The sequence below is a fragment of the Falco punctatus genome (assembly GCF_963210335.1).
Source record: "Falco punctatus genome assembly, chromosome: 14".
Classification (NCBI taxonomy): domain Eukaryota; kingdom Metazoa; phylum Chordata; class Aves; order Falconiformes; family Falconidae; genus Falco; species Falco punctatus.
Window position 1 is genome coordinate 792856 of NC_137594.1, and position 25330 is coordinate 818185.

A 25330-nucleotide genomic window follows, 5' to 3' on the forward strand; every position below is an offset into this window, starting at 1 on the left:
GGCCTCTCCATGGAATGGTGCAATTACTGACATGTGATGCTAAGACAACCAGTCTTTCATAGCATCTTGTTTCAGTCTCATCTAAAAGGTTAGCAGCAAAAAGGTGGCCATGGTAGTTAATACTAAGGGCAAAGAGGCAGGATTTCAGACTCAGACAGGTATGGCGTGCAGTTACAAGTTAGATATTTGCAATCTATCTGAGTCTAAGGAATCCCCGTGTAGAGTATGTAAAGAATTGACTGAAGCAGTTTAAGAGCATTTAGTACTTCATGAACTACTGGAAAACTGACAAACGGCAAACATGGTGTCTGCCTGTAAAAAGGGGGTAGAGCAAAAAGAAGTCAGAGACTTATAGATCAGTTAGCTTAGCTCCAATTTCTGGAAAACCATTAATTAAACAACTTGTAAGCACCTGAAAGATAACAAGGGGATGGGTAACAACTAACATGGATCTGACAAGAACAAATCTTCTCTAATCTATGTAAGTTCCTTCCACAAAACAGTAAAGGGTAGATAGAAGAGATACAGCAAGTACTATGTATCTTGACTTTATAGAAGTTTCTGATGCTCACATAGTCTTCTTGTGAGCAAGCTTAAGAAATGTGACCTAGATAAACCTACTATTAGATAAGGTACAAAGGTCACTTAAGTACAAAACTTGTTGAAAAGCTCCATTGCATGAGTAGTTATCTATGATTCATTGTCAAAATGGAAGGATGTACCCAGAGCGTTTGAAGGGATTGCTTGCTCTTGTTCTGGGGAACATTCATGGTGCAGGTGACAGAACTGAGAATGTTAGTTACACTTGTAAATGACAAATTTAGGTGGGACTGCAAGATTATTGGAAGACAGGATTTAAACTGGAGAAATGAGCTGGGAGAATAAAGTGAAATTCCATAGAGGTGAGTGCAAGGAAGGAGTCACTGCTGCATATGCAGAATATCAAGTTGCTAGGTAGGAGCTCACCAAGATGGGGCTAATGCTACTGTGGACCCGTACAAATGCAAGCCAATGATATTGCACTGTTGTTAAAAAGGAAAATGTTATACTGGGTGCATGAACAGGACATAGCCTGCAAAACATGTGAAGTCATCTGCATGCTCAATCCTCAGATGAAGCATGGTGTACAATTTGGGGAACTGCATGCACTTCAAAGGATGAGTGAAGCAGCTGGATAAATCCCAGAGGTGAACAGTGTGAATGAACTGAGATCTGGAAACATGACCCCTAAGGGCGTAGTGGAGGAGTTCAAATGATTTAGCTTGAAGAAAGAACTGAAGGAATCATGTCTTCAAACAAATAATAACACTACTCCTGCAAAGAGCAAGAATATAATCCTTCCCCATGCCAGTGGAGAATGCACAGACAGTAATGGTCTTAAATTACATTAGATGAGAGATTAGGAAAAACGTTTTAGAGGAAAGGATAGTTTGAACTGGCATTCATTGTCTTGGGCTGCAGATCTGTAAGGTCTCCATCCTCAGAAGTCTTCAAGACTAAAATCTATACCACACTTGTCAGGAATACCACACTTGAGGGTATGAGGATGGACAAGCAGCTCCTCATGTGCACACTGTAGCCCAACTTTTCCGTCACCCTGTAGCCAGCTACCTACAGGAAGAACTTGCTTTCCACATAGGTATAGCTGGGGCAATCACCAAAATGTCTCGTGCTCCAAACAGCTAAGTCCCAGCGAAAGAGGGCAGGAGCTCTCTTCTCACAGGAAGGCAGACAGCTGATACTCCCCTAACCTTGACTTGTGACTTTTGCAAGGACTTGTGTGTCCAAGCTAAATCAAGTGCCTAAGTGCAGAGCAAAGTGTCCCTTCTGACAGCTCAGCAAGTGTGTGAGCTAGGTGAAGAACACCAATGAAAAAAGCCTCCAGGTACCAGCTGTTTTTCATATTTTTAGCAATGGCACAGCTAAGACAATCCCGATGCACACAATGGTGTCTCCACTGAGGCAGCTCTCGTCTGCTCCACCGACCAACTATGTGGCTGCAGGCAAGTCATTCCATAGCCTTGTGCTGAGAAACTGAAAAACAAGCAGGAACTTCACTGGAAAACCTTCAAGAAAATTCTTATCAATCTATCTTGAGATTTCCTGAGGAAAAAAATTCCCCAGCCTTTCTGCAAGGAAACATTTGAGACACAAATATGAGGCAAGTGAAAGATTTGATACACATGGCTACATCATCCCTGCAATTCATGGGAAGGGCCGTGAAGTCAGGCTGATTATGTTCACTGGACACCAAGAGCATGCAAAAAACAACACAGGTGAAGGCCGTGGCTTTTGAAGTTGGTGCATTTGTGGTTTGCTCTAGGGACAGCCGAGGCATACCTGTCAATACTGAAGACCCCATGGTATTGTGATGAAGAAATACACAGCCTTTACACACACTATGAGAGAAACCTGTTCTGTGAACATGCTGCAGACACGCTGCAGAACTCCACTTCACCCACTTCCATGGCTGTGGCTCTAGCAAGAAACCAAAATTCAGCCCAAGCCTCCTGGCCAGGCTCAGTGGGCTATGTCCCAAAAATAGCCCACCACGTCCCACACACTCCTGATTCTGCAGCTCGGCAGAAGCCCTCATGTAAACAGCTCTTCTGAGAGGACAGGGTATCCCAAGCACATGCTACCGTTTACTGAAATCATAGAATCATATAACCATGGAACCATTTAGGTTGGAAAAGACCTTTAAGATCACCGAGCCCAACTGTTAACACTCCTTTGAACCCCTCCTCCTGTACCCAAGAGAGATTATTGGTCTTGTGCATGACTCGCTGCTGAGACAGTGTGACTCAAGTGACAGAAAACAGATGGGACCTGCAGGCTGTGAAAGCAGACCACAGGAAAAAAGCTTTGGGGCAGCCCCATGCAGCAAAGACAGGACGCTGGTCTTACTGGGGCTACAAAATGCTGTCAAGCATGCCGGTAAGCAGAGTGCCACGGAGGAGAAGGCAGCACGGTGGCCGTGGCTGCTGCCCCTGCTGCCGGCGGTGCGGGGCTGGCTCCAGAGAGCGACGGCTGGCAGTGGGGCTCCGCACACAGGCTGCCCCCCAGAACCTCACCAGTCGCAGGTTTTGAGGCAAGATGACATAATATCGCACAGATAAAAGGAGAAGATAGGAGGAAAACCTTAACCTCACTCTGCAAATCATAACAGCTTTGTAAAAATAAAAGTCAGAGCTAAATCCTCCCGCTGCACACCTTCCCACTCTGGAAACCGTTCAAGCACAGACATTTTCTATGAGCTGCAAACTGCACACGTCAGGGAGAGACTCTAGCATAATATCTGCACAATAGCACCTCTGCGCAAACACTGTACCAGTAATGGGAAATTTTCATGATGTAAAGCAGCAAGGTCACACGATGTGTCCAGGCAGCCCTTGGAAAGGCACAGTCTCTCCAGACAGTACAGAGGAAAGCTCGGAATTGCTTGTGGTTCATTAGGCTTTGCCTGAGGGGTTTTCTTCCACTATTAACTATAAACAAGGTCCAGGTTGCTGTTACTCAGTTCTGTGCAGGTGGTGCAGAAAGGTGAAGGGGAATGTTTATCAAGAGTCATTTGTAAATATGCTAAGACAATTCAGATATGTTTTAAAAATCCATCAGACATCCTGCACAGTAAGTCACCTTAAACAAGAACATTGAAAAAGCTCTGTTGATACAGCAGCATCTTTTTCAGCACAGAAATTTTTCATCAACATTGGCAAAGAGTCTGTGCATAAATTACATGCAGCAGAACATACAGTGCAATTTCCTTCCCTCTAGGCACTGACACTATGTTCCCCTGCAGCCTGCCTGTTTCTCCCAGCTTTATGACCCCAATGAGATGAGCTCTCACTGTTTTTTGCCTTGTTACATTTTGCTATTTCAAAGCATGGCCTGCTTCTCACTCCCATCTCCCTGCTCCACATTATTAATGAATTGGAAAGCAGACATCATTAGTTTTTGGAGACCATTTCTTTTAAAATTTACAGAACCCTTCATCTGAATCCCTAGAGCCAGTCTGCTGTTCTCATCTTAGAATCTTATTAGCATCATATCTCCTGGATCCTGCCATGCAAACTGCATTGCTATGCACTTTCTAGCACTTGACCCTTTTGCGGACGGAATTAATTTCCTCTTTGAAGATAGGGCAGCCTGCTGTTGTGCTTGTTAAAGAAAGAAAACTCAAGCTAGAAGACAGGAAAGAAGCAGAGGATACTCTCAGTTAAATATTGGCCACTATAAGGTTTTATATAGGCAGGCTGAGAAAGAGAAAGATTGGTCAAAAGAAATAATAGATTGATGACGCTTTATTACCAGAAACGTCTTCCAAAAAGAGCATGCAAATTACCCGATTGGCAACACTTACTGGGATTTTCTGGTTTTATGGCATACTCTTTTTTTTTTTTTTTTTTTTTTTAGCAGCGTTGGCTTTGTCTGCAGCCCCTCTGCAACCTCCACCTGTTTCTGCATCCAAAATACCCTCAGACTTTTGGTTGTACAATTAACATGAATAATACAAAGAACCAGAATTTGCATCCTGCTTAGGGCAGTGAAAGGATGCCCAAGCTGTGTCTGAAGTGCATAAAGGAAACCAGCCCCAGTGAAAAGAGGTCTTTCTCTAAAGGGATATATTACCTAGCACCCCAAGTACATTCATGTCATTACTGCTATCCCCTCAAAAGGCACAACATTGATGACGTGTGGAGCAAACTAGAAAATTCAGTGTTTGTTGCTCAGTTTGGGTTATTTCTAGTTCCACAGGACTACTGGTCCTGAAGACCTTTCCTCATCTGCATTGTTTTTGCAGGTTTGGTTCTGTTGTCTACGTTTTAGAAGCAATCTTTACTACGACTGCTGTAAAGGAAATTGCTTAGGATGAAGACTTCATCCTTTCTATAAGCTCATTGAGAATATGTTAATAAAGGAGTGCAGAAGTCTATTTTTAAGTAACTTCTTGCAAAAAATACAAAGCCAAAGAGCACTGAATAGCAGAGCAAGGCTTAAATCTCTATCAGCAAAGCTACCAGACTGGACTTGGGAATCGGAAAGGGTCCTGGATAGTGCCGACAGCTGGAGGTGGGATGGGTCACCAGTTTGAATCAACAAGTTGACTGGTTAGCTGTTTTCTCATGGCTGCATAGCAGTCCAAGTGAAAGGAGTAGAGGGGCCCAGCTTCGGCTCAACCACACCAGGGAGGCACAACTCCTGGACAGTTAACCTGGAGTCCTATTAATATCATGGAGTGTAAAGAAAGAGGAAAGCCTCCAAAGCCAGGTGGGGACTGGAAGCGCTGCAGGTCCTTCATCTCTGCACACATCTGCCTTGTCTACCAAAGCCAGCCCAGAAGTCAACCCTAGAGATGGTCATTGCTGTGAAGCTTGGTTCTACCTCGTTTAGCTCACACACGGCCGAATCTTGATAACTGCATCTAGGCATCTCTTTCTAGCACACCAGAGCACATGTCAGAGCCATACTTGGCAACCCAGTCACTTCTCCTTCCCCTTTCTATCTTACCATGGCCTGTAACATCAGTCTCCCTAGGAAAACAAAGCTCCCAGGCATAAAATAAATTCCTCAGAAAGTGATCGGAAGGTGCCTTGTCCTGTGTAGAAACCCCAGACTTTTCTACAAGCTAGTACGCTGGGTGAGTGAGTATCATGCCCATCACCTTACCCTTTACCATGTCCTCCAAAAGAGCAAGAGAACTGCTGGAGAATTGTGACTCACTCTTTTCTTCTCATTTACCACTCACCTCCTGAAAACGTGGGGGCTGTTCATGCAGAATTCATCAGGCAAATGCTGTTAGCAGCAGCAGTGCAAGTGCCAGACACAGACTGGCAGAGAGCTTATGAATAGCACGATGAGTGATCTATAGCAAAAGCCATGGGCAAGAGCTAGCCATTAGTCTGGGGCTTAGTAATGCACTCTTCAAGTACATTACTCACCAATCCATCAGGCAACCTGCTAAAGAACTGAGAGATTCCAGCACTTTTAAATCTGTAACGCAATGGCTGGCAGCCTGCACTACATGCCCTAGGTTACAAGGGCATGGAGGAAGACAATTCATTTTGTGTCATAGCCAGTATTTCTTCTTCTCCTTTTCTGTGTGTACTTAAGAAATGGATCTTCTATTATCTGCAGATTAATAGCCAGGAGAATGCTCTGGTGTCTCTGTTAACATTTACTATTGAGGAAGGCTTTCAAAGAATGCAGTTTTCATTAGCTGGACTAGGTACCAAAACATGTGTGAGAACAGATGTGATTTCTTCATTTTAAAATAGTGCCTACAGTAGAACTGTTTTGGAAAAACACTACGGTTACAAGACACTACTAGAACACTGGACCTGACAGAATTAAGGTTGCCAGCATAATTTGGGCCCTTCTGTATAAGCATATGATACAGACTGCAGTACATGATCCTATACGGTACTCACAAGGTGGATAATGTGCACAGAAAAGGTATTTCTTTTTCTCCCTCACAACTTAGTGTGTGGCTCCAACTTGCATCTAGTGCACACTTTTCAAACCTCATGCAGAACATTGCTATTAATCTCCTTGTGGGAATTTCTGTGAAATTCATCATTATCTAAATTCTCCAGGAGCATTACCTAATCTCAGCACCCCTGTGAGGAAAAGGTTTTATTATCCACACTTTACAAAAGCCGAATAGAGGCAGAGAGAGATTCAAGTGTTAGATGTGTCTTCTAATTTTACGCATTTGATTCGAGGTGTCTAGTTCTGATTTGTGAAGCACTTAACAACTTTATAGCATTTTGTATGTTTCTGGCAAAACTGTGAGTGCTCAGCAATTTTACAAAAACACCTTCATGTTCCAAGCTGAAAACTTTGAAGATAAAGACAGTTAGAGCTGTCTACGAGGGTCCTGGCTTGTCCACCTTCTCCAGGAACATAACAAACCCACGGCCATACCTGTCAGTAAAAGCAGTTCCCCACCGAGACAAATCCCTAGCCGCTGCCTGTCATTCATTCAGCGCTTCGGAGTTTCCACAGGAGCCGGATGAGTGATCCCACAAACAGCAATTGTCTTTGCCACATGTTGACCCATTCACGGAACAGTAACTACGCACACAGTGTGTCATCAGAGAGCAGCGGTGTCAGACGCAGGCACAAAAAAGCTGAAGCGGTACCATCACGCCAAGCTTTGCAATTCGGGAATGCAGCTGGTGTGTGGGACGAGTGTGCTCTGGCAGGGACACGGCGCGTGGGGAACTGGGGTGGAAGAGAATCCCAGGCAGTCCCAGCAGGGCTGGCGGTGAGGAATGTCACAGCAAAGGCTATTTCTGAAGGCATAGCGCAACACATTGCTAAAATGTTTCTGACAAGGATACTGAAATCTTTACGTTGACACACAGAGAGGCTGTAAGTTTTTTCAAGGAAACGTGTTAAGGTTCCCCCTCCAAACCTTGAATGAGTCATGTATTTTCTTTGGTTAAAATAATTTTGGCAAAACTGTTTCCTTCCAGAAATACTAAATAAAAATCATGCCAGCACAAAAATGAATGTAGAAAATTTCAGGTTTAAAATGGGTAAAGAAGTGGTGAGCAACTAAAAAGGGATTCTTTCAATGGAAAATGTCAGTACGACCTTTATGTGACAATACAAATTAATATTTATATGGAAATTAAACACAGGAACTTCACACATTAAAAACTGAATAGTAAATTAACTTGGAATACATAGTCCTAGGCACACTTTAAACCTTGCCTTGCCACAGTCAAACTCTGCAGTAATGAACATAACCCTCCCTGTTTTCCTCCCTAACCCTGTTTTTGCCGGCCATAGCTGCTTGGACGTCTGTGTAACTGAGATATGTATTTAGGACTCTGAGCAGAAATAGGAAATGCTACTCATGTCCAACGTGGGTGGAGTAAGCACCTTAAATTTCTCATTTCAAGGCTTTTGAACATCCAGATTTGCAATTCAAACTCACTGACAGATTCTGGTTGGTTTTCCTCTTTTGGAGTTAATCTGATAGTAAGAGAAAACAGGGCAACCTGACGTGCGTGCGAGGCACCCCCAAGTCACCTCTGCTGCATCCCCACTCTTGCTGTGCTCCCTGCCCTGGCCAGCCCAACACCCACGCCTGCGGGAGCTCATGGTGGGGGCCCAGCTGCCCCCTCCTGTGCCTCAGTGGCAGGATGCACTTGCTGGAAGAGATGCCCAGCATTACCTCTTGCACTTTTCCCTCACTCCCTCTTAACACCTCCCTCACCCTGCACTGCTGAGAAACACAGGCAAGCCTGTACTTTCTTTAATAACTGTGCTCTCCGCAGGGGAGAAACACAGACTCCAAAGATTTCAAGGAAAGAGGAGAGGGGAGAGGACCTGCAGGGACATGCTACTGATGGCCAGGAAAGTGGAGACCAGAAGAACAGGTTCAAGTTGCCAGTGATACCGCAGAAAAAGGGAGAAGCTATGAAGACAAAAAACCCCTTTAAAACCAAAAGATCACAGTACCGGAGGGTGAGACCAGAGGGCTGAGAGGCAAGGAAGAATGAATGAGAAATGAAAAAAGAATGCAAGAAAAAGCATATAAGCACGACAGAACTGAAATCAAAGCTTTGTCTAAAGTAAAAACAGTATCAGTTTAAAAATATTTAACACAACTGTTGCAAAATCTAGTGCAAACTTAATTTGAGTTCAGAGTAGCTTAATTTGGTAACTGATCAATGCATGCCTCTTTTAAATGAAGATAGGAATATTTAGACAGGTTTTCACACCAGTTAATTAATTTTTAAAGAGAATTCAAATTTTAATATGGATGATGCTTCAAAGAAGCTCCAGAGAAGAACAAACCACAGAGCAAATAGAAAATTCTTAGTTATACAAATGTAAACAGAAAATCTAAGGCTAAACCACTGAAAAACCCACAGGATTTATTTGAATCCTTCCTGAAGGGGCAGACTACTGCTCTGCAGGGGGGGAGGTCTGAATTCTGTTAGCACCTTTCCTGGGCACTTACTGCATTTCAAACATCCATCAGTGTATTCACCGATGGCTTCCACAACTTCACATTGAAAGGACCTGACTTGAGGGTGCAAATAGCCAATATAGAATGAATCAATCCAACGTGACAGTCTATGCAGGCTAGCATCCTTCAGAAAAGAAACAATGCAGTCCTGTGGGACTTAAGAGCTTCTGTTGGCTCCTGCTGCAGTATGAATTACTCAAATCGCTTTGAACAAGAGTGCTCCATTCCCACTTGTAACAGCATGGCACTCTGCTTCCTCTCCCTGGTCCCAAGCTCCCTGCTTCTGCAAGAGCTCCTGCTTCCCCACCATGACCTTCTTCTTCCCTCTAGGACTACCTCCAGCTAGACTCCTATTAGGGAATCTCATTTCCAGCTCTAACACAGCCACTCCAGACACACCGTTGCTGAGGAGCTAGCAGTGTACACCCTGCGTCAGCGCTCAGCTTTCTTCTGGGACTGGGCTTTCAATACACAGATCAAGCAGTGGAGCACAGAAACAGCTACACTGCTCTATACCTGACTGCTGGAGCTCAAGGTGGCTGGGAGCAGAGACTTGGCACCCAAAAGCAGACAGAATGTACCTCTTCCTTTGCCTTTTTCTGGCTGCAATTTGCTTACCCAAAATGAATATTTGACCGAGAAATAAGTTGCTCTTTGAAAACTATCTGAAACCTCAGTTCTTGTTGCTCCATCATTTGCCCTGCTAAAGTGAGGCTGAAGCAAAAAAGAAACCGAAGCACTACTGGAAAAGTACAATGGAAAGGTGAGATGTGGCCTTGGTGGCTGATTCAGGGCTTGAGCAGCTAGACAGAAAGTATGTAAGGGCTAGTTTCTGCAACAAGGCATCAGCTCTGTGTCTAAGTTACGCAGAAGACTCATGTGACAAAACATAGACTTCAGTTTCTGGTTACATTCCTTATCTGCAGCAGGAAGTCTCTGATCCTCAGAAATAAGCCTGCTCCTGGTCACACACCACTCCCTCTTGACCAAACTTGCTTGAAATGCTGAAGTACATCACCAGCCCAAGGAAAATCAGTCCTGTCTGCCTCGCCATGCCTGGTCTGGCAGAGAGCTGAATCCAGGCTGCAAGTCCTGGCCCAGGCAGATATCCATGCATCCTCCTGAGGCATCAGCATGAGGGCCATAGTCCTCAGAAATTTAAAATAAGCATCCTTCAGATTCATGAGAAACAGCTGGAGGAAAAAGATATAACAAGCTGCTCCTCCCTACGCTAGTTTGTCCTGATGTAAGAGGGCTCTGTGGGGCACACAGAGGTCGTGGGCTCAGAGCAGTACCAGTCAGGCCCACCTCACTCGTTCAGGAGGGAGTTTATGAAACACCAGGTACCATGGAAGAGTTGGGTACTTGCTAATGCCAGGTAAATCCCTGTCTAAATAGGAAGGCAGGGTGCTAGCAGAGAGCAAACAACACAGCATGAAGAAGAGGTCTTGTTTCTGGATCTCAGTAAGTGTCTGGTCAATGGGGCTTCTGCCCCATGCAGCTGGCAGCCCTCCTCTCCAAGACACGAGGCAAGAAGCAACCAAGCCAACCAGCCTCAAGATGTGCAGCTGACTTTGCCTCTCCTGTCACCCTTCCCAGCAGCTGCACTTGCTGCAGCGCACACAGGGCACAAGAGCAATTCCTCAGCCCTAGAGAGCACCGCAGAGGGACTCCTCAGCCGGAAGGTGGAGGATGACACAAAGGAGCTGAAATCAGTTTTCTGGGAGCTACATTAGTGCTGCCTGCTTTGACCTGAGCTACCTGGCTTCAAAGCCCGAAAGAGATGCCTTGGGCTGTCTTGATCCTCTTCAATAAGATGTTTGGCTGCCTGTGACTTGTGCTGCAGATTCTGAGTGTGGAGAACCATGAGGGAACCCAGGACATAGGCTTTGTCTTCAAAATAGGAGACACACACAGCAACAGCCATTTCTCCGTGCTGGAATATATCACTGTTTGCAGCATGTAAATCATACCCTGAGAATTAGTCTCCACCTTTTGCATTTCTTCTATTTCTCTGTCCTTGTGCCTTGCTCTTTGCACTTGCTCCCAAACAAAGGAGTCAAAACTGTAAAGAATGATTCAAGGCATCAATGAACACAGAATCAACACAAAAAGCAGGCCTGTTATGCAAAGGGACCACTCGGTCATCAACCACAAGGCTATGCAGGTTTCCACTGCAGGGGCAGAAATGAGGAGGGAGGGGCACATGACAACGAAATGGGAGCAGTGGATATTCATTCACCTTGAAGGATTCCCCACACATGAACTCACACACACACAGAGCAAACACAACAGTGCTATTCCTACAGGGAACTCTCACCCTCAGGCTAACCCTAAAGCAAGCATTAGCCTAGTTATTGTGCCCTTGGGCAGAATGCAGGATGAGGAAGCTGACTATTTGGGGAGCAAGGTGAACTGCTTCAGCATTTAAGTACAATATCCTATGATCACCTGAGAGCAACAGCAGGAATTTCTCATCATTTTAGTAGAGTTGGGGGAGATGCAGGGCACCCTCCTGTCCTTGTTTTTCAGCCATCTGCTCACATGATTAGACAAAGTGTAACTTTTGTTAAAACAGAAGCATCACTGTTTTAGGAGACAATTGCTATGGCAGCTTTGAAACCTTCAGCCAGCTTCTTCCTTCTGGCACTAAAGATCTAACCGCACAGTGAAGGCCCAGGCTGAACCACCTGTACCAAGCCTGTTGTTCTGCCTACCTCACAGGATGAGGTAGGGAAGAGGGATGTGACCACCTGCCTTGCTCACAAAGCACCCTCAAATTTCAGTTGCTCTGGAAAGAGCAAAACCCCACCTGCCAATGTGGGGAAACTGCCAAGAGCTCCCTTCTTGTGGACCGAGGCTCATTCAGGCTTTGCTGGTCAAGCACCGTTTGTCCTTTCTGAAGGTTTGTTCTGCATCTCTTGTTTTCCCTTGCTGACCACCAAACTCAGAAAACTGGCCATTGGCTGATTGTCACCTTGAATCTTCAGGAACTAACATCAGTGTTTCCACATGGACATATGACCGCAGAAGCAGGAGGTGCTGCTGTAATTTTTAGCACCAGTCATCTGCTGCCGCCGCCTTTGAAACACACATATAGAGATGCTAGAGCAGAAAGTCCTAGTCCTTGTTGGTCTGCAGACAGCACTGTGACAAAAGGGAAGGACAGAGTAAACAGAATCACTGAACTGGCAAAGAAGGTGGGTGCCACCGAAATAAGGAACGGGGACAGAGAAAGCACGAGTGACGGACGGTATAGCCCTGGGTGAGCAGGAGCCACCAACAGCTGTATGAGCAGACAAATAGGATGGGCAGATTAACGAGCAAAGGGGAGAGCACCAGCAGAGAGCAAGACACTTAATTACGGCAGGAATCGGTTATAATGGTATGTCTGGCCTCTGCTGAAGAGCTTTCACCTGTACCTGCAGCATCTCCAGCTAGCAGAGTTGCAGTGTTTAGGTACTTTACACCTTGGAATATACGTTAAGAAAAACAAACCATGGTTCTAAGGAAGAGAAACCCCAAATCACTCCAGCTGAGAGTATGATCCTACAAAATCCACTCCTTCAGTTATTGAAGCAAAATGTGAGTATGTGGCTGAATTTCACTCTGTTAAGATATTTAACCATTTCATTGCCAGAGTGATGTCTACAAACAGAGATCAGTTCCAGTCACCATTGTAGGGTACCAGAGGCCTTGAACAGGCCCTTCTGGTGTTCGGGACCTTAACATCAGGCTGAACTTTGAGAAGGATCCCTATTTTCATCTGAGATTTCAGCATCCTGTGTTGTTTTTCTAAAGATACCATTTGTTTTCTGAGCCTGCAGTGCACACAATACCTGCCTGTAGTATCTTTGACAGTTCTGAATCAAGCTACACAAAATCATGCTGTACAGTCTCATCTCATTGAACCTTTGGCTCCATGGAACCCAGGTCCAGTGGTCTGGCTGCCAGCCTAGTTTTATCAAGACCAGGAACAAAAGAACTGCACGTTACAACCTATCTGTCTGACTGGTTTTTATTGTATGTATTTTCTCTGTTGTACAAGTGATCAGCTTGCTTCCTTTTAAAGCCTGCAGTCAGCTTTAATCTACTTAGCCGGGATTAATGAGAGATTTGTTAAAGATTTAAAGATTTTACACACTTTGCTTACAACTGTTGTTATCTACAACCATCAGGCAATAAGCCCCATGCAGACAAGCTGTTCTTAATGTCAGGCACATACATCAGGTGTGCCAAGGCTGGTAACATGATGCCGATGGCCGATGCCTGTTGTTGGCAGGACTGGTACCTTCACAGACCTGTTCAGAAAGCCGTGTTCAGACCTCTGCCTACACCCTGCCCTTCTTTTGCAAAACAGAAAGTGTGGGACAAAGCTGGCACGTCAGAATGCGGGTTACTGCACTGGCACCAACAGCTCACACTGTCACGGGGCTTAACACTGTTAGGAGTGGAAAATCAGGAGCATCCATACAAGCCGGGCTAACACTACCTGATGTTGCATGCCTTACCCAGGAGAGGTGAGGAGGGAACTGCAGCTCCTGGAGGTTACCTGTTACTGTATCCCATTGCTTAAACCAGCATCGGTACTTGAGGAATGGAAGGTGGCAGAGGTGATATGATTCTTTAAAACAAGGACTCTATGCTGGATGTGGGAACTCTTTGTGGTGGAAATCATAGCAACAGTAATGTTAGTAGGCACATGGCTAAACTATGCTCTGTTGGGGAGGCCCCCACATGCTGAGAAGCCTCAGCTCACAAGTTTGCTATATAGTGTTTCAGGTGGCTTACCTCCATCGAGGTACAGAAAGCAAGAACTGCAGACAAAGGCCCCAGGAAGTCTCAAGGATGGAGCTGCAGGGAATTCTTCCAGTGCCACAGGTGAGGAACCACAGAGGCCAAGCACAGGAGGACACTGGAAGAAAGCAATGAGGGTCTGTCAGGTGGACTCTGTTCCACTGGCAAAAAACATCACTTCCATGGAAATGAGACAGACAACAGAAAACAGACAATAAATGAGTAATGCTGTGTGAGGGATTCTCCATGCTACTGTGTCTTGTTACTTGACCTGCAAAGACCAGAAAAATCTCTTCTGGTACATATGGAAGTTTCAGTGCATGTGCTAGATGAGCTTTCATTCTCCCACCCCAAAGAAGCTTTCTCATCCCTAAATAAAAAGCTCAGGACATTCACCAGTCCTCAGTGCAGCACCAAAACCACAAGAGAATGTTCACAAGCTTTGGTGGTTTTATAAAAACTATCAAAAAGCGGCACATCTGTAGAGACTGAATCCCCTCCGACACCTGTGAGCTGCTCCATAGCCAGAGGCCCTTCTCCCACCCCCTAGCCCCAGGCCCCAGCACGGGCCAGCCCTGAAAGAGTGCCCATCACAGGTACCATCCAGAGAACCATCTCCAGTCCTGGTGCAGGGTCCGCTGATGCACCACACCAAACACCCTAACAAGAAAACAGACATTCTCCTCACCTTTCCATCTTGCAGGAGCTTTTGTGATGAGCAGAGCAGGGTGGTTTGCCTCAACGTTAAAAACCGCCCTGACTCCTGATATTGCAGGGCCACCGGTCCCCAGGCTGTGGGCTGCTCCTTGGGGCTACCATACTGCTCCCTTCCGTAGCCCTTGGTCCTCTCTGCTGCCACAGCTCCACCCCCACCCCTCCTCAAAAAATGCCCTGCCTTCGCTGCACACCAGTTACTCCCAGTGGCCCAAATCCTGCACAGGCTCCAGGTCAGACTCAGCTGCTTCTGTGCTAACGGCAGTGGTGAGGACCAGCACGGGGACAGTCACCCCTCGGTGCAGCTGGGAGGCACCACTGTTGAGCAGTCATAAGCAAAAGATGCTTTGGAGCCTGGATGTGCTGCTGCCTCTTGTCAAGTCTGACTTGCTACCTGCTTGTCAAGACAGAAGACATGCCAGTTTTGCCTTCCTTATACCTAACACAGAAGGTCCTTTTATATTCCCACCAGGAATCCTACACGTAATGTAGGACGTAAAAGCAGTTTATGAACTCACTACTTTGTACTGGAGATGTTCAGCATGACACACACTGCCAAGAGGCAAGACCTGCATCTACTAAATAAACCATACAAAGACTCACGTTATTTTGAAACTGATTGAAAGTGAGAGATTCATCAGTTTAGGTGGTAACTAACACCCCAAAACTTTTGAAACCTGAGGGATAAACACATACAGTTTTTACAACTGAAATGCAGGTTCTCAAGAAAAGCAAATTACTTTTTTGCCCAAAAGCCCTTTCAGGAACCTCCCAGAGCTGAGGACAACTGATGCTGTGCTGCCCTGGCCCCTGGGCTCACCCACCCTGCTGCTCCTTGCTAGACACTGCCAGGAGTGGGCAGGCTGTGGCATGCACCAGAGCCACGCCACAGCTTTCCACGTGCCCGTGCCTGTTATTATTTACCCTCTCCCTGTGCAGACAGCTCAGATCACCGGCATCCCCGTGTGAAATAGCCTACCTGCATTCTCCCGATGCTCCCAAGATCTCCAAACACGCAGAGAAGAGGGGGGAAAAAACAAAAAAAAAAAAAAAAAAAAAAGAAAAAAAGAAAAAAGAGTCTTGATACCTGTCCTGGAATTCCAGATATTCCAGACACCTTTTCAGTGCTGAAGCTGAACACTGCCGGCTCTGGGCAGGAAACTAAAGGTCTCCCTCCACTGGCACTGCCACCCCTGCGCTGACCTTGCAGCTCTCCGGAAGGTCAGGGACGGCTCTCTGGCTCAGAGCACAAGTTAGATGTGGCGCATTGTAAAGGAGCAGTAATCCCACCATGCCTGTCGGAGGCAAGCGTCTCAGCGCAGCTCCCTGATGCACACTGTGCCCACCGAGCTCACCTGCCTTAACTGCGGGGTCTCTCCTGCTGGCAGGAGTCACAGAGGCGTCTGGAGTGAGACCCAGGCTGAGCCGCCTGCGTGGGACTGCCCAGCCATCACAGCCCCCGCTCCCCTGCCCCAGCCAAATGCCTCCTGGAGAAGTTGGAAGGGAGCAGGTGGGGCTTGGCAGAGGGAGAAACAGAAAATGGAACGAGGGGGACAGAGCGGAAAGGGGGGCTTGCTTCTCATTAATGAGCATTTGAGCTGCTGATCTCAGGGAAGACTTTGAAAAGAAAGCGCAGAGCCCTCCTGGCAGGGCAGCCAGCCCAGCTGCCCTCCCCACGTCTCACTTTTTATAAATTCTGGGAAACACTTTTAGACAGACACTGGCACTCATAAATTATACAACTAATTTGCATAGTCCAGTCATGAGACATTATGCAAATGTGACCCGATTTGCATAATGGATTCCTCTCGTCGCTTCACTTGCTTCATGCTTTTAAAAAACAAAATGAAATAAAATGAAAGCACAAGAAGGTGAAAGCAGCAAGTTCCCAGCACTGCTGCGTCTCCTCCCAGCCACACCGTCACTCACCCTTGCTTGCGGCAGAGACTGGGACGAGGGAGAGCAAAAGCAAAAAAATAAAGCCCTCACATGGTTTATTTCTCTCGTAATTACAATGAACTAACTTTCCCCTGGTTGAGATGCTTCACCCCAAGCGACGTATCTGAGCCAATTAAGGAAATGAAAAAGAGCCCTGGAAGACAGGGCAAGCCTCTAACAGACAGCGGTCTTCCGATGCCCCACCTCAGCGGCTGCAGGGTGCCCAGGCTGGGGAGCCCTGCCGTGCAAGACCCTGCAGAGGCTGGTCATTTCTGTGCTATGATAAGCCTTTGGGGGGGACGGCTTCCCTGCTTAAACTTCGACAGAGCTCGCCTTTCTGAAAGGCGGATGGGTGGGAGAGGCGAGGGGAGGGGTTGCTTTGATTGTTTATAGCAAAATATAGCGGTGACATGTCGGCAGGACGAGGTGGGAGCGTGTCAGCCGCCCTTAGCCGCACTCCAACAGGCGGATGACCGTCCATCCATCCCTCCGCAGTTGCTGGTTTTGCTGCGGGCTCTTCCCTGCCCCCCTGCACCAGCACGAGCGGCAGAACCGTGCCAAGCGGCTGGCGTCCATACCCTGTGGGAAAAGTTAACTGTAATTCTTCAGCTTTTAAAATCAATTAACCCGTGTGTTAATTAACATCAAGTCGACGGGAGGAGGAGGAGGAGGGGAAAGCGGGAGGGAGGAGGGAGGAAAGAGCTGCAAGGGCGGATGGCAGCGGAGTTGGCACAGTGCCATCCATTCAGTGGCAACGCCACAGCTCCCTGCGATCGCGGCAGCGGGTATATGTTACGGGGGCCCTGTGCGCGGGCCAGACAGTGCAGTAAAGCCAAGGGAGATTATCCAGACCCCCAGGAGCAAACGGCAGGCAGCGACCGGAGGCGCGAGTGCCAGGATTACAGACCAGGCTCCTCTGCTGCAAGCCCTTCCTTGGACGCATGCCGCTGTGGGGCCGGGGGCTCCCCCGCCAGCGCTGCACAACTTGGACTTTCAGCACTTTTTCCCCCCTTTAAACGTCATTCTGCCGCAGTGGAGCCAGCACAACGGATGCTTTCACACCCTGTGAGACAAAGGCCGTCGTCTCCGCCATGACACCGCTCCGTTCCAAGCCGAGGCCGGCATCTTGGAGTCTTCAAAAATAAAGGGAAAAGGGAAATGCGAACAATAAAAACAGCAACAGAAAAAACCTCAACAACAAACCCCTTGTGCCCGTTCTCCATGCCAGGGGCAACATGGGCATCTGTCGCAGCAGAAGGCGTTTGTGTGGGGCTTGCTTTTTTTTTTTCCCCCTTTTTTTTTTTCGCAAGCTGTTGGCGTGTTTGCCATTCAGGTTCGTTTACAATTAACTTCAAAAAAACCCCATCCACACCCAGTCCAGTCAACAACAAACAAAAGGGAGCAGCCGACATCGAGAGAGAAATGCCACAAGAAGCTGCAAGAATGCGAGCTACAGACGATGCCATTTGCCATTCGGACAACCTCAGGGAAAGGTGCCAATTCTGCAGCTCGGGAGACTCCAAGAAGGGAGCACGAAGGTCTCCAAACAGCACACCGAAGGAAGGAAGGAAGGAATACCGCTCTTATAGGGCAGGATCGCAGCTGCATACAGCCTCTGCTGGGAGGAGAGGGAATGTTTATCGGTGTAGTGAGAGATGCCTGTGTATGCACATACGCACACAGAACAGTGTGTGTATGGACACACATACACATATGCACACAATGCCTCAGATAAATGCAGATTAGATGTGTGAGTGTGGGGGTGTGTATGATGGAGATGTGTGTATACTTCTGTGTGTAAACACATACGTCTGTGTGGGGGTATATATTTGTGTGCACGCATGTATTGCACATAGATGCACATGCAGGGAGATGTATGTTTGTGTGCTTGGGTGAGAGAGAAAGACGGAGTGAGAAAGACACAGACACAGACACACACTCACCCAACGTCAGTATACATCCCACTTTTTGACCTAGGTATACACCGAAGACAAAATAAAAATCATACTCCAGCAGCAAGCAGGCAGTCAGAGATTTATCTACATTCACTGCTATCACCAGGGAGATGAATGGGGCCGATCTGAAGCCCTTTACAAGATCCACTATGGGAGTGAAGGAGGAGGAGGGATGCCACACAGACATGCACAAACTTGAAGACAGAGAGATTTGGAAGGTGCTACTTGTGAAACCCAGGTGGCACTCCGGAGGGGTGAGCGAGGGAAAGAGCCGCACAGGCGCCCTGCAGGGTCCGGAGGGCTTGGGGCTTTTGGAAGAGGGCGTCAAGGGACAGCTGGCTACTTACGTTGTCTGCGCTGCTGAGGATCCTGCAAGGTGTTCTGTTGGCACCAGGCGCCGAGCCAGGGAAGGGCACTGGAAACAAAAGGGAGAGACAAAAAATAAAGTCATACAACGGGAATATTAATTGCCTCTCTTGCGGATTTTACAAAACACACAAAATGTTTTCTTTTTGCTTGTGTTTTTTTTTTTTTTTTTGTGGATTGGCGCACTTCCCTTCTGCATGGAAAATACTAGCATGGGATTTACAGCCCAGCTACAAGGCTCAGGATTAACAGCGCTGGCATCTTTTGGGCATATTTTTTCTTTTAATGAATGAGCTTTCGCTGTTAATGAGGAATAATCGTTTGGCTAATGAGCTTTGAAACATTAAGAGAAAAGAGGTTTTTTTTCCCGTTAATCGCCCTGGTGCGACCGCATGGATGGATTACAAAAGACAGCAGTAGGAACGCAGTACAAAGGGGGGGAAACGTCTCCTGGAGTGGGATAAATGCAGAGATGGGTGATGCATCCCTGCATCTCTCCTTCTTTCTCTCTCTCTTACTCTCTCTGCCAACTGCTACGGGTTTCCATAACTCCGCAATCAAAGTGGATGCTCGGGAAAGATTATTATAGTCAAACAGTGAAGCGTCGGTGGTTAATGTCTCCAGTGTTTAATCATCATACAGTAGAATGGTTTTATGCATATTTCATTTGCATATCATTAAACCGCGCTAGCGCGGGACATTCTGGAGAGGTACAAAGTTGGGGGGAGAGAGAGGGAGAGCGAGAAAGAGACAGAGAGAGGAAGGTCCCTATGATGCCTATCTTCAAAAGCCAGGGACTTGTTCCATGATCTGTCTTCTACTTTTACTAAAATCATGATGACTTGGAAACCTTTGAAGTTGGATATAACCTTGGATTCTTCTAATTCCAGCAGAGTGATGTATTAGAAAGGGGGAAATGATGCTGCGCTAGACATTTAAAGGAATATAAGCTCCAGTGGAATGGAAATAGGAGCTCTTTGGGGAACGAACTGGCAGACCCAGCCACAGCTTCGACAAACATCACACTTCTGGGTTAATACTAGTAAAGGATATCAGAGTAATACAAAAGAAATGAAGACAACATATACATTAAGATGGGGATCATATTTCTCTACTCTTTATCTTTTTTCTTTTCCTTTCCTTTTTAAAGGTACAAAGAAGGATGGAACCAGCGGTAATTTACACGCTGATTAGCAAACAGTTGCCTCTTTTTGTGTTTGTTTTTCTTCTCTCTTTATTTTGGAGAGGGGTGTTGTCACCGCTGAAGTGATTAATCAATTATTTGGTAGCTCAGATCCTTCTCCACTGGCACTGATCAGGAAGAGAAGGTGGTGGTTGTGGGGGGGAGGAACACAGTGGGCTCTTTGTAGATCTTATACATGCACAACATATTAATTGGGGTCTTTATAAAGCTCCCTCAATAGACTGTTTCTTTCCTGGAAAAACAGCAGCTGGTTAGCCACCGTTGGCGACTCTTCAGATATCACTTTCGCTGGGGGCAGTTCTGTCGCTGTTTGTTGTTGTGCTTTATTTTCTTTCTCCACGGAGGGGGCTACGTGTGCGATGCTACCACTGCCCACTGCTTTCGAATGGCAGACAGACAGACAATCTCTTGAGCTGAATGCAGAGCTTTGCTTCAAAATGAAATGCTGCTTTATATTTAAATTCTCCTCCTTTCCCTCCCCCACTTTTCTTCTCCTCCAAGTCTTTGTCTTGGTTATGAATATTCAGATGAGCCGTGATGTGATTACACTGTACAATTACTTGTGTCCATGCTGGTGGCGAAGGCACTGAGGAAAGACAGAGCCAGATGAGCCTGGAGCTCATTTGGGGTTTGTTTTCCGTATTCTTCCCCCCATCTCTGTAGCGCTGCGGCACATGCAGATGTCGCTGTTGTTCTTTATAAAGCCCTAATGATATGCAAAAGCATAACGACCCCATTTGGGTGCATAGCATCAAAGAAATATTATTGGGGGGGGGGAATCCTGACTGAAGGAATGTCCACATAAATTATTTTTATTTAAATGAGTTGAAGAGGTGGCGGTGAGGCAGAGGAAGTCACATGAATACATGCATAATGTTAATACCCAGAAAGGTTATCACCAAGGAGAAGAGGGTTTTTTGCACCGTGCTCGGGACGAACAGGCTCATTAGAGAACAGCACAGCCCACTGTGTGATTTACCTATTTATCATTACTCATTCTTAAGCCAGGGCACCAGGCAAGCTTGCCACCTGGAGACTCAAGAGCGCTGGGAGCTGGATGCCTGGACAATTCCCGGTTTTCATTCAGAAATCTCAGTGAAGTGTGTGGTAGAAGGGGGACAGGAGAAGAGGAACCAGAGGCAGAATGTGTTAAGGGCTTCGACTGACCACATCCTTGAGGGTGGAGTGACATCACGGCAGCATGCTGGTGCTGAGGCGCTGGGTGGTACCAGGCTTGTATGCACTTCCCAAGGTACCGAGCTCTGATGCAGTGCCCAGCAGCTCCCTGCCATGCTGGCTCTGTGTCCCCACTGCAGGACACCGGGACATGGGGCTCAGTGCAGCCGGGCCTGGGGCAGAGAAGCTCCTGGCCACTGTGCCATCAGGGAGACTGCCAGGGGGACGGAGAGCCAGGAGCTGGCCAGGTCCACCTGTACACATTTTTCTTAGAGCAGTGAGCAGTACAAAAAAGATATTACAAGTACAAAAATTCCATGTGCATGTGGAAATAGAACTTCTTGGCTACTCTGTTCTGCTAAGAGCGCTCTTCTGGGCCAGGGGTTTGCACCTACATGCATCAGCAAGGGCTGAACAAAGTAAGATCGAGCGGACCACCAGCGAACAGCCACACCCTAATTTCAGCTGTGTTAGACATCAGCTTTCAGAAGGTCTGTGCCTTGTGTGCTTGCCCTGCCCTGGTCCTGAATGGCTCTGCCTTCACAGCTTCTTCAGCCTCCACCACACCCTCGGTCATGGGTAAGGTCAAAGCCGCAGCCAGACCTGGTCTCCAGGGAGGGAGCATCACTCTCCTCCCTGCCCGAAAAGGGAGAGGCGAGACTATTGCAGATGGGACCCGTTGTGAGAGGAGCTCTCCTCTCCTCCCACGCTGTGGGCATGCACAGACTTTACCTGCAGCTCTAGAAATACTCCTAAGCAGATCCTCAGTTGTCAAAGTGGGGTGGCCCCGCTGCCTCTAAAGGCATGCCATTTGTCACAGACACCGAGGTGACACGAGAACCTGCCCAAAGGAGGCTGCAAACCTCTCTAAGCAGACAGTAGTAACCAGGTCTCCTTAGGCAGGCCCCATCACAGAGGGAGCACTGAGAGCCCCAGACAGGAGGATTATGCTCTAGTCTGTATCTCTCTAAGGACCGGTGTGCAGAGGATGCAGTGACCCATAGCAAAGAGGAAAGCTGCTGCCCGATGCTGCTTAAAGACTCCTAACCACAGGCCCATCTTGCCATCATCTGCCCCCAGTCCCTTCTGCATCTCAACAGATGCATCTCTGTCATGCACATGCACACACCCTTCTGCAAAGGCACCCAGGAGACCGAGTAGACAGCAACAGCCTGCCAGTTCTGATCAAAAATAGGACATCAGCACTGCCTCTGGGCAACAATCCTAAGCCCAGGCTCTCTCTGCTCACAGTTTCAAACAGCGTGCAAAAATTCAGGACACAAGGGATAACCCAATCATCAGCCTAACTCAGAAGTTAGATGTGAATATCCTGTCCACGACCACACAGCCCTCTTTAAGGCATGGCTAAGAGATATCGCCGCCCTGATGAAAAGGAGCTTGTGCTGAAATCAACCCAGACCCAAGTGAGCAGCCCAAAGCCCTGTAAGAAACTGAGCAGCAGTGATCAGCTGGAGTGATCTCAGCAGATCACCTCCACCCCATCCACCCTAACCAATTGCTTCTTGACCCCAGAACAGTGGCACTGCTGGTGTGGACTTTGTGGAACAGCAACCCAGAAGGTGCTGCCCAACCCTGCCCTGTCCTTCTGGCCTCCAGCCTCAAAGCAGCTTAATACAGACGCTGTCTGTCAAAGACCAAACGGAGCCTGGGAATATGGAATAACTGAAACAAGCACAAACTGACTCCACAGAAGGGCCACACATGTGCCATGCCCTTGTCATCGTTCCAGGTATCAAATCCTTCCCCCGACTTGGTTTTGCCCTGGCAGCACAGCAGGGACCTCAATCCTGAACAGTGCCTTTGCACACCATGAGCCTTACTCATGAGGGAAGGGGTTAAGAGGGCAGGAGCCTAAACACCAATCTGCCCGGGAGAGGAGGATAAGATGAGGACTGAAGAACAGGCTATGAAGCACAGAGATGGTGGTGCAGTCTCACAGTCCCCCTTCTGTGCCTCCACTGGCAGGCAACCCTAACTGCACAGCACAGCAGGGCTTGTGGGGATCAGTGCAGCCAAGGCAGCCTTTCCACCCCAACCAGAGCTTGCTGCTAAACCTTAGGAGGGTTTCCTGACCAAGACGTGGAGCAGGCTGCAAAGCAGATCAATGGATCTAGCAGTTGCCTCACCTGGCTGACACTTCCTGCAGTCCTCAAGATTCCTACTCACATCACATGCAGGAGAGCATCCAACATTACTGGAGGAAGGCCAAGGGAAGGAGAGGTTGGGAACTGCCAGAAGACTTCATGCAGCCTGCTGTCTGCACCTGGGTAGGAGAAACCCCCAGGGAAGACAGAGTCAAGCAGCTTAGGACCAAAAGTCAGAGTCACTCTTTTTACAAGTGCTCCCAAAGAGGAGCTGGAAGGAGACTACAGCTTGGAAAATGAGCACAGAGTGTGCCATACATGCAACAGGTCCATGGGTGAGGCAGGGGAGGTGGTGATGCTGCAAGAGGCGGTGATGCTCATGCTACGATACCCATGCTGAAAGGCTGGGCACCCTGCTCTGCACAACACAATGTCCTCACATGGTTTCTGCAAAGGTGTTCCGGCCTGTGGAGGCTACTGCTGCTTTTTGACATGTACAGGTGTGAAATATTACCTCCAGTGTCCCAAGCATTTTCTTAAAAGAAGTCTGTGACCATTTGGAAGTGAATCTCCTCAAGGAGGATTCAGGAAGGGAAAGCTCTTATAACACTACAGGAACCATTGCTCTGCTTGTCAATTTTACCAAATACCCTGAAGAAATTGCTATCTAGAAAAAGGAAATTCAAGCATTTATAGAACATATTGCTATTTAAAAAAACAAAATAATTGTTTTGCAAATAGTAACACTGCTGAAGAGGGGAAAGAAGTACATCAGTCATTTGATATTACATATAAGCAGTTTATTAAAGAATTAAATATTTATAGACTATAAAGCAAGCAGGGCGATGAGTCGCAAACAGCTTGCTGAGAAGTATGTTATAAACAATGAGTCTGTCAGTGACTAATAAAGTATGGAGAACACAAATGTTTTATAAAATCACCAAGCCAGCTATGAATCTCCAAAGCTGAGATGCTGCAGGACCCACCAAGGTTCCTGCTGCAATTTAAGCCTGGAGCCAATATGGGAGGGACGGTATCTGATGAGATATGTGGAGTGCAGACACATGCTGAGCACTCGTGGGAATGCACATGATTCAATGCCTTAGAGAGATTTAATTTTTCACATTATTTTAAACAGAGATCTATTAATAGGAAGTTCAGGAATTTTCAAAGAGTTCAAGGCACTTCCCTCATCAGTTTTCATGGCACCTACTCTTCCATTTCAAACAAAATTATAGTTTGTGATTCAGACCGAAATTCCTCTCTGCAAAGCCCTTTTCCTCCCTCCCCTAAAGAAAAGGCGTAGATACCCCAGACACCAGCCTCCCTGTTCTAAGCAATCCTCAGTGGCGACTCAAGGGCTCCAGCCTGACTCAAGGTTGGAGAAAAGCAGCTCCCTCCATCAGACACAGCACAATTACAAAAGACAACTAAGATTTTCAGAGACTGTACTAGAGGAACAAATACACTGTAGCCCATGAGGAGAGGAACACCTTTTTGCTTGCAGGCTTTGGGGGAAACCACAATTTACAATAAAATTATGCATTTTTTCCTATGTGAAAAAGAAAGGTCTCATTTTTCAACAGAATACAGACATTCATCACAGTAATTTTGGGGGGGGTGCTGCTGCTGTTTTATTACTAGCAGAGATGAAAGACTCTCCAGATTATTTTTTGTTTCTGTGAAGCCAACCCAAGGCCCAAAAATTACTTCTAATGTAAGATGAGCTGACACCTGTGGTCATGACAAAGCTGATCCCTATAGCTGTCCCCACAATTACAAGTCTGGTGGGATGGCTGAAGCTCCCACATGGTCCAGACATTCATGATTGTTTTGAATTCATTCTCTTTGCAAGCCAGCAGGACTCAGACCCACCTGAAATATCCCAGTCATCACAAATCCCATTCCTCAGACAGTCACTGCAGTGACCATCTTCCTCCCAAGGCAGCAAGCCAAAGTCTTGTCTGCTGAGACAAGGGCAGGAGGAAGAGCACAGCTGCTGCCTCCTTCCTCTCCTCAGTTAAGTCCCCAGGAAGTGCCACCTTTAACTAACATAGGAATAAGCAGGCTAAGAACTGGGGTTGGT

General features: G+C 47.1%; 1 protein-coding gene across 37 annotated transcripts in view; it reads right to left on the bottom strand.

Moving 5' to 3' along the window:
- The window catches only part of LOC308053655 (uncharacterized protein), a 130780-nt gene that overhangs the window by 23939 nt on the left and 81511 nt on the right, over window positions 1–25330 (bottom strand). For 16 of the 37 annotated variants that reach the window (XR_013923724.1, XR_013923725.1, XR_013923726.1 and 13 more), the window contains one exon: window positions 13781–18808. Coding sequence is in view for 5 of the 37 variants with exons in the window: in XM_080365190.1 (XP_080221316.1) it covers window positions 16886–17017; window positions 17501–17571; window positions 18741–18808 (271 nt within the window). In the remaining 32 variants the exon portion in view is untranslated. Of the gene's footprint in view, window positions 1–11801; window positions 12137–13780; window positions 18809–25330 lie in introns of all 37 variants that reach the window. The other 21 variants (XR_013923716.1, XR_013923727.1, XR_013923734.1 and 18 more) reach the window with 15 other exon arrangements.